General features: G+C 46.3%; 1 protein-coding gene across 1 annotated transcript; it reads right to left on the reverse strand.

Annotated features, from left to right (window-relative positions):
• Positions 1–346: 346 nt before the first annotated feature.
• On the reverse strand, positions 347–3,019 carry LOC142784505 (uncharacterized). Its single transcript, XM_075882903.1, has 2 exons — positions 2,011–3,019; positions 347–570 (listed from the first exon to the last, which is right to left on the reverse strand). Exons 1-2 carry the CDS (start codon positions 3,017–3,019, stop codon positions 347–349), a joined length of 1,233 nt encoding a protein of 410 aa, XP_075739018.1.
• Between the last annotated feature and the right edge of the window lie 7,025 nt (positions 3,020–10,044).

Consider the following 10,044-nt stretch of genomic DNA (forward strand, 5'->3'; position numbering starts at 1 on the left):
TGAAGGTACCCAGTGGGCTGAGCATGTTGCGCTGGACTTTGGTTAGTTGGCATTTGAAACAAGCACGTGTCCAGTGGTGGACGTCGATGTTCATTCGAGGCAATGGATATCACCCTGTGATGAGGCGCTGAATAGCACGTATACCGGGGTGTGACAAGGAATGCAAAACGTCGAGGACCCTGCGGCAAAATGGTGCTGGAACGTAAGGGCGAGGACAACCGGTAGAGGTGTCACAAACGAGGAGAATCGCGCAGCCTGAAAGTTAGAAATCTTCAAGCTTGAGGAAGTTCTTTTGGTGTCGCAACACCAGAAGCTCGCTGTCGTCCTGTTGTGCAGTAGCCATGGCTTAGAAATTGACTGGTGGGCGCTCATCCATGATTGCGTTGATTTCTATTCGGGAAAGCGCGTCAGCAACGGGATTGTCTTTGCCACTGATGGGCCAGATATCACTCTTGAACTCCGATATGTAGGCAAGCTGGCGGATCTCACATGGGGTGTGTGCAGAGTTAGTAGCGGTCAATTGACACGTAAGCGACTTGAGGTCGGTGAGGATGTGGAACTGCCGACCTTCTAGAAAGTGTCAAAAGGGCTTGACAGCCAAATAGGCCGTGACCAGTTGGCGACCGAATGTGCTATAACGACCCTTGGTCTGTGAGAGCTTCCGTGAGAAGAAAGCAACTGGCTACCGAACTTTGTCGACCAACTGCTGCAAGACTGCTCCTATGGTGACGTCCGAGGCGTCCACTGTGAGTGACGTGATGGCGTCACTCTTTCAATGCGCGAGGAGCGTTGCTTTATCCGGAGCTTTCTTGATGGAACTGAAAGCTACCTCTGCATCGCGCGTGCAGAAGATGGAAGCGTTGGGCTTCGTTTGACCGGAAAAAGTGCGTGGAATGGTTGCAAGATGGCAGCGCAATGAGGAATAAACAGCCGGCAATAGTTGGCAAGCCCGAGGAGTTCACGTACTTTCTTTTGTAGTTGTTGGTCATGGAAACTGCAATATAGCTTCAACACGCCCGGCTGGTGGACAGATCCCACGTGAATTCACGTAATGGCCTAGAAAGCCCAGTGAAGAAACGCTGAACTCGCTCTTTGGTGGGTTGACGACTAGTCCATATTTGTGGAGTCATGTGAAAACCTGAAACAGGTGAAGTTCGTGATCTTCTGCAGTAGTGTTCAAGACAGGGGTGTCATCGATATATGCAAAGCAGAAGGTCAAACCATGAAGTACCTGGTCCACGAACCGTTGAAAAGTTTGTGCGGCGTTTGATAGACCGAAGAGCATACGGGTGTGTTCAAACATGCCAAAAGGTGTTATTATGGCAGTTTTCGGTACGTCGGAAGGCTCCACAGCTATTCGGTCGTATGCCTTTTCTAAGTAAATTTTGCCAAATACGGTGGAATCATGTAGAAATACCGTGAAGTCCTGGATGTGCGCTATCAGATAGCGATCCGGTACCATCACTTTGTTGAGGGCGCGGTAGTCACCGCATGGTCTCCAGTCACATGAGGGATTGAGAACCATGTGTAGCGGTGACTACCAGGTACCGGAAGACGGGCGGACGCATTCGAGTTCAAGCATAGGCTCGAATTCTTGGCGTGCAATCTTGTAGCGGTCAGGAGCGAGACAACGAGCACGTGCAAACACTGGCGCTCCTACAGTCACTATATGATGAGTGACATTGTGGCACATCGGGTCTTGAAGAGATGAAGCACGAAAAAGGTCAAAAAGTTCTTGCAGAAGCATAGACCACGGCGGGGAGCCTTTGGCATGAGCTTGCACGAGATGCAAGGGTGAAATTTTTGATGTCACGCCCTGAACTGTGAGGAAGGTCTCAGAATCCATGAGACGGCTATGTTGAAGGTCTACCACAAGCCTAAAATGCCAAAAGAAATCCGCGCCGACGATGGGTACACGCGCGTCGGCGATTAAGAATATCCACGGAAACGTGCATCTCAGGCTGATGTTAAGCGTAACAGACCTCGGTTCATAGGTCCGTATGATCGAACCATTGACTGCGGTGACAGACGGCGAGGTCTGGCGTCGTTGGTGGTCCTCCAACGTAGGAGGAACAACACACACTTCGGCACCTGTGTCAATGAGGTAGCGGACTTTGGTGATGCGGTCTATGACGTATAATAGGAGGCTGTTTGTTGGGCCTGAAACACTGGCCGCCGTCAGTGCGTGGCCCGTGCGTTTCCCGCAAACTGGCATGACTGTTTGCGCTGACGAGCTCGAGCAGCGTATCGGTGGTGGAACCAGCAGAAGTCGAGAGGCAGACTTGGCGATCTTTCGCTGCTTTAGTGCCGTTCTCGTGGCGCGTTTGCGGCGGTGGTCTACCTTGAGCGCGCTTAGTTCAGTGGCCAACTGATCCAACTTGCTCTTGAGCTCCTCGTCAGCTTGAAGAAGGTCCAAGTGGTCGTCGCAGACCGGTGCAGAGAGGGTAGATTCACGTGATTTCTTGATCGCAGATATATACGGCACACCAATATCCATAATCTTGTCCGCCATGCACGCTAGCGAGTTGAGGGTTTCTGTAGACGATACGCTCAAAATCACCCGCACCTGCTGTGGCAGTGACTGTAAGAAGAGTTCGCGTAAGATGTATGCGTCCAATGCAGCAGAGTGGTCCCCGATCAGGTGTCGCATGCGACGCAGGAGTTCCGTAGGCGTTCGGTCACCCAGCTCTTCAGAAGTGAGTAGCTGCTGCAGCCTACGCTGTTCCGACTCAGTTGTCTGGTGCATGAGCTCATCGTTAAGTGTGTCGTAGGGGTTGTCAGGGGGTCGAGAAGGCAGAATGTCTCTTACGATGGCGATGACAGCAGGTAGTAAAGTGCCGATGACGTAATCGTACCTCACTGTTTGCGACGTTACCCGGTGTCGTCGGAAGAGTGGCTCCACGCTCAGAAACGAGAGTTCAGAGTCCACCTGCCAAAACTCCGGGAGCCAGAGGGTAGCGAGGACAAGGTAGGGTACTATGGCATTTGGCGTGGCGTCGCGGTTGGGTGTGGTGTTCATGGTCAGCCGAAATGAATGCGGCAGAAGAAGCAGAGTTGGCCGTGACGTGCGTTGACGAAAGGGCGAGTAGGCGCGCGTAGCTGCTCGAATTCCGCGTCACCACTTGTAGGGAGACGTACAGCGTTTGGTTTCCTACATCATTTATTTATACCTGCTATGGCATGGACGTCCACAGACGCTGTCGTTGTTGTTGTTGTTGTTGTTGTTGTTGTTGTTGTTGTTGTTGTTGTTGTTGTTGTTGTTGTTGTTGTTGTTGTTGTTGTTGTTGTTTCCCTGTGCAAATGGCTCGTACCCTAAGGAAGGGATCGGCCGATTATAAGGTGAATTTGCCCTATACTTTCAGCATTGCGTAATTTCTACAAAGCATTTCTAACTTAATATTGATTAGAAACGCTGATATCAAGTTCGCAAAAAAACGCTGTTGTTCTTGCTGGCGTCTTCTTCTGATGATGATGATGAACCTTCAGCTTTGCTGGCACTCGCCCACAAAGGGGGATCGGCCAAGAACCGGGCTTCTTCTCTCGTGCTGGCTTGAACACGCGGAGCAGCTGGGGCACAACTTCTTCGTCTTCTCCGAGACGCTGACGGCTTGTCATAACTTCATCAACTTTCCAATGATTTGGGTTTCTTGCCTCATGTTCCGGTGTTTTTACCCAATAGCAGTCAAAACGCTGCTCACCTTCTCGGAAGCTGTTTCTTGGTTGAAGGTGCCATGGCGAATGGGTTCCAGAACAAGTTCGCTGAGTGTCTGGAGCTGCAGGTTCCCCTTCACCGAGCCTGTTTGCACAAAGGCTTGACAGCTCATCGAATCTTCTTCCAGTACTGTGTCCATCAGTTCGGTCGAGCTAACTTCGCAAAGAATGTTCATCGCTGGCTCACCGTGGACTCGGTACCGTGTGAAAACCAGGGGTTCCGATGACTCCTCGTCGGTGAAGAAGGTAACCCACACTTCCGGTCTTTACAGGCTGACGGCTGCGCCAAAACGCAGTGTTCCGAGTACGAACTAACACACTAAACAGAGATGACCTAGAATAAACGCGTGTCATCCGCCATTTTATTCTAAGTCCTTGCTTCTACCCCCCTCCCATTCCACTTAATCTCTTTCGTGCGCCTATTGCACACAAGTTCAATGTTTTTATGGTTGTGTATTTAAAAACAATAGGAACCTTTCGATTGCCTTCTTCATCGTTCTCGTTCGTTTGGATGTATGTAGTTGACGAATTTGGCATGTTTCTTGTGAACTGAGACAAGTGGCCGACTAGGTTCAATTCTTCTGTCACATTTTTAAACCTTCTGGACTTTTGGTGTGTCGTGTGATCGGTCGAGTTCCATGGCGGCTTTAAACTATAGTAGTGAACTATCTATCAATTAATCAATCAATCAGTCAGTCAATAAAGAGATCACTCATTCGCTTGCCCGAAACAGCCGGATGAATTTTTGCGCATAAAACAATAATAATGTCAATAAAAAGAATCACCGTCAATACAACCATGAGTGGCGCGGTAATGTATGCCAGGGCGCAGTAATATATTTCCCAACGTCCTATCTAATTACGCCACTACGTGTTCGTAGGTGTATATTCACAAGAAATACCCGCAGATAGTAGAAATTTTAGACACCCTCGTGTGCCGCAACAGAGAATGGGAGATTTTCGCTACGCGCTAAGCGTATGCCGTAGCCTATAGGGCATAGTTTTCCGGTTAATTTCTACTCTACGGCGTGCCTCATTACCATATCGTAGTTTTGGAAGCCAATGCTCTAGAAAATATTACTAATTGTGTGTGATTTTGATAATTAGTTGCGCGTTTTTTCTCTAAATTGCTGCACCCAGAATCTTTGCTGCACTGCCAGTTTCTTTTGTGCAAAAGGAGCAAGTGAGTTTTTCTTGCTTCGTTATTTCTTTCTTATAACGCTACCCACTATTTAGGCAACAAAGAAAGGGGAACCAGAGGCTCATTTAGGTAACTGCAGAATCGGTAAAACCACATATACTGAATTAAGGGAATGCATGACAGATGCTTTTTGTAACATAATTAGGCGCTTAAAATACGCACTATAATATTTGAGACTGAGCAGCAATGGCAGAATGAGCGCCAATGTTATGTTGCCGAATCGACTTTTTTTTTCTACATGGACAGCGTTTTCTGCTTCGGCAAGCAACGACGTTTTTTTTTTTTCTTTCAAAACAGAGCCGTCCTAGAGAAATACGCACACAGTACCACGGCACAGTGCATAATAGTAAAGCTTTAGCAGTTTCATAAGCTTCATCACATGTCTTCACATTGATCATTTTTACATTGGAAGAAAGCTCAAGTGGCTTGACGACCGGGGCTAGCTCGAGGAGTCCAGAGCCATATAACTTATTCACGGGCACGCGACGCTGAAAGGCTTCAAGACATTTTGATGAAGTATTTGACGCTCGTACCAGCAATGGCGTGAAATCACGCTCTCTGGCGAACTTCAAGGCCTACCAGCTTCGGAAACTGCCGTCGCCTCACTCACATAAGCGTAGAAAGGAGGTATTCCGCATAACGTACTGGAGGGCGCCTTTTAGGTAGAAGGCAGGAGAAATGACTAGTTGTGATTTGCGTAAGTATTTTGGGCGTGTACGTCATGAAGAGGATCACACGGTCCCAATCTTAGCAACCGGTATGGACGTAAATTGTCAGCATATCACCTGATGTTCAATGAGGTATTTCTTTTAAACCATTCGTTTTGAGGATGTAGCATGTAGTGGCCCGGTGAAAAACTTTGCCTATCTCCAGAATTGTATGATGACGTCAGACAAAAATACACGTCATTCAGTCAATTAGCCGCTCCCATATTGCACCAGGCTGTATAATGACGTGGTGTGAAACGAGAGGCAACTTTTACAATAGATGCAGATGCTGATGGCAAAACCTCTGCTTAGCGTGTGATCGATGACAAGAATTATCTATCTGTTGGTAGTAGGAGCAATGAGAAGCGCACGAATTGTCATCGGTGTAGCCCAAAGGGCTGAGAGGGCAACTCAGGGGTTATTACGGAGTAGTGAAATGGCAAGGGCGATCTTTGTGTCGCTTCGCGCGAGCGCTACAGTTGTAGCGGTGTACAATAGGGGCGTAGTCGCAAATTTTTCTTGAGAGAAAGGGGGAGGGTTCACCATACTTCATGTATCCTTGTGCGTGTGCTTGCTTGTATGCGTGTATATATATGAAAGCAAAATTGTGAAATGTTTGAGTGGGAAGGAATTCGAACCCCCACCTCTGCCGCTCCGTCACTGCCGGACGCTGCGATACATTCTAAGTTAGCAGAGCTGGAGGAAAGTAAAAGTCTGCACTCCTTTGGCATGTGCACACTGTGAGTCAGCGTAGAAGACGCGCATATGTATTAATAGAGATAGCACGAAATAAGGGTCGTATGCATCCGTCACAGAGGTGGTTGTGATGGTAGCGCAACTGTCGCGAATATTGAAATGGTGTCCTGCATGGCTTAATTAAGGAAGGCAGGTAACGTTGCTTCCCGCAATAAGTATACAAATGTAGCAATGCAAAAATGCCTTCTTTGCTCCACGGGCACGTCGGCGACGGCGAGTGGGAACGCGTCGCAGATGTATGTGAACACCCTTGCTGGAACTTTTTTCTGTGCAGTGAGGAGAGGGGGAATCGGGTTAGGGACTCAACCATAGTTATGTACTTCTGTGCGTGCTTTCGTAGGTACATATGTAGCATAAGCACCGACTTACTCGTCAAACCCGCGTTTGCGATGGACAGGCAAAGTGCTGAAGCCGACACCACCAGTGTCGCTGTTTTGTTTGGGGTGCTCAGCTTTCCTGTCCTAATAAACTTCACTCTATCTGCCTCGCTCTTGGGGTGACTAGATGAAAATTTTGCAACAAGAGAGACGACAAAAAAATGCAGCGGAGTTTGCTGGATGCATCACCACATGTGGTAATCACCCTCAAAGGTCGCGGCCACGACGGAGGTCGGTCAAAGGAGCTTTAATTGTGAATAAGCTGCGAAAAACCTTTAAAGTAAAATGAAAAGCATAGAAACCTGTTTACGCATTTCATTGTCGATTTAGGAAATGCAGCCACAGAGCAAAGTGTCGTAGAATCCGGAATTGTGTCATCTCGGACAGAGCCAAGAATAAAGCGCTTTCGTGCACCAAGGTTATTGGAGCGGAGTCTAGTGACAACACCTTCGAGTTTTTTTATGTGTAAGGTTCACAGAGTCATCTGAAAATATCACAATACCATCTAGGTGGCAAGGATTCAACTGCCGCTTGAAGTCGCGAAGAATATATCGATCATGCGCCCAAATGTTGCAAGCGCTTTGTACAGGCCGAATCACGTGTCAATCATAAATTCCTATAAGCCAGTAGGTATAACGGAGGCTGTCGAGGAGCGGTCGACTTCAACCATCGGAACGGCCCGTAGAGGGAGCACTTGTCACACGAATGGCCAATAACTATGATCCGCGGTCATGGCATCGTCTATACGAGGCTAGAGATAGATATCCCTACGTGTGACCTTATTCTGCAATCCGTAGACCATGCAAAAATTTGGCAATTGCGACGTCCCGTTTTGTTCTTTTTTTCCATCTTTCTTTCTTTCGTTCGTTTTTCTTCTTTTCTTTTCTCTGTCTTTTTTCACTATCTTTGTTTCTTTCTTGCATTCTTCCTTCCTTTCTATCTTTCGTTAACTCTTTCCCTCTTTATTTCAATAATCCTTTCATTCTTTCTTTCTCACTCTCTTTTCTTCTTTACTAATCCGACAGGTAAGGCAAATCAGCTACTCGAGGTCTGTGTGAAGCCATACTGAAGGATGTCGTCAATCCTAATTTTGGACTTCAATACATGAAAGAACGTTTTGTTAAGAAACAATTCAAATGATTGCGTTTTCTTTTTTCGATGTTGAACTGAACTGAACTTTCTTTCGCATCTAAACATAGTATGGATAACAGAAACACGGAAAAAAAAGCAACATAACGGCTTGACGAGGTTTGTGTTCTTTTTTTTTTCTTGGCAACAAACAGTGGATGGGTAAAGAAATGTACAATGCATAAAAGGTAATATACAGTAAAAAAACGAACTATGTGCATATAAACATGGCTGAACAAACATTAATCCAAATAAACGTGTTTGAGAGCTTTCAGGAACAATAAAAACATTAAAATAGAAATAAGTGATGAAGCACTTGTATCTCAAACGTCGAACTGATGCATATAAAAAAATGAAACGCGTCTCTACACACTTTACACATAATAAACAGAGAATATGCATAATAAACAAACACACATAATAAATATTCACTAATGATTAGGCAAAAGTTCAAACACACATAGTCGTGTACGTTACACATAAAACGCATGTTCATTGAAAAGAACGAGATTTATGATGAACACAATGACATCCTTCGAGAGAGGTAATGTGGCAATTAGAGAAAAGAGTTAAGATGGCAAGATATGACGACAATGTTGGACATACCAGGTTTATTTGTGACGTGTACTGAACGTGCTTGACTTAGACGTTATCTGTGACAGATGCTCGAAGCAACACATGCTCTTCCTTTCATTAAAATCTGTTTCTTCAAGATGGTATTGTATACTGCTTTTATTGGCATTACATTTAGCTGTTCAGAAATAGAATCAGTGTGTGCATCGAATGGAGCATTTTAGGTTGTTCGAACAGCTTTCTTTTGCAAGATAAATGAAATCTTTAGTTGTGTTACCTCATACGAGATGGCAGTAGTTGATGTAGGATAGAAAAAAAGAATTATAAAGTACGACCCTCACTTTTGAAGGTAACAAGAGGCGTAAAGAAAGCTTAAGCGAAAGGACAGGGAGGTTAGCCAGTTTTTAGACCAGCTGCTTACCCTGTGCTAAGGAAAGGGGTGAGGGGTATAAAAGATGATAAAAAGAAATTTTGCGAAGAGAGAGAGAGAGAAAAATTACAAAAACATAGCGACAGAGGAAAGGAAATATCAAACAGTATGAGACACTATAGTCTATGAGGCCAGTTGTCCGCAAAAAGCGTAGCAGAGCTTTTAAAGCTTTCCGACCTGAAAGTGGGCTAGGCCAATCACCCAGAATCATTTGTTCCGACAAAGGCCGATCATCCAGTCTATTCAGAGCTGCAGTCAGTTCTTGCCTTGGCGCGTTGAAATGGGTGCACTCACATAGAAGGTGCGCGATGTTTTTCCGAAGCTGCAGTAAGTGCATGCAGAAGAGCTGGTCATTCCAATGAGATAGAAGCATGTGTTCGTGAAGGCCACTCGAAGCCGCATGCGGCATGGAAGAGTCTCCTCAGCTCGAGATATCCCTGAGGGAAGGCGAAGCTGTAGATCAGGATCCAAGTTATGCAGGCGCGCGTTTGTGAATTCTGTCGAGTTCCACTGTACCAGTGCAAGATCACGTGCAAGTGAACGAAGTCTTGTAGCCGCGTCGGTTCTTGAGAATGGCATGGCTGTGTATTGGGTACCGTAATGTGCATGCAGTTCTAGCGGCCTCATCTGCGCGGTCATTTCCATATATACCGCAATGACCTGGTATCCAATGATACACTAAGCTTTGCTGTTTCTCGATTTCTTCGTGATGAAGAAGCCTTATTTCAGCTACTAACTGTTCATTAGGTCCATGGCGAAAGGGTGACATAAGATATTGAAGAGCTGCCTTCGAGTCCTAGAAGATAGACCAATTTCCCGAACGTTCTTCAACTATAAACTCCATAGCTGTACGTATGGCGGCGAGTTCTGCAGCTGTCAACGACGTCAAATGCGATGTCATGAATTTAATTGTGGTGTGCCTCGCGGGAATAACTACCGCCCCTGCTGAGCTTACTGAAGACACAGAGCCATCCATGTAAATGTGAAGATGTCCGTTGTGCTTCTCTTGCGGAAACAGTAACGTGGCCTGTTTGAGGGCTAAATACGATGACTTTTTTTTATTTTGGATGCCAGGAATTGTAAAAAGGGCTTTGAGTGGGGGTAGGCACCACAATGGTAACAATGGCCATGCTGCATGCGTGAAGTGCAATGCAAGCACTGC

The sequence above is a fragment of the Rhipicephalus microplus genome, unplaced genomic scaffold, assembly GCF_043290135.1.
Source record: "Rhipicephalus microplus isolate Deutch F79 unplaced genomic scaffold, USDA_Rmic scaffold_14, whole genome shotgun sequence".
Classification (NCBI taxonomy): Eukaryota; Metazoa; Arthropoda; class Arachnida; order Ixodida; family Ixodidae; genus Rhipicephalus; species Rhipicephalus microplus.

Bases quoted from the DNA above. Each gene is read 5' to 3' on its own strand.
- LOC142784505 (XM_075882903.1), bottom strand. From the start codon at position 3,019: ATGAACACCACACCCAACCGCGACGCCACGCCAAATGCCATAGTACCC. The intron at 571-2,010 runs GTTCGATCATAC...GACACTTTCTAG, and splicing joins GTCTGTCACCGCAGTCAATG to AAGGTCGGCAGTTCCACATC.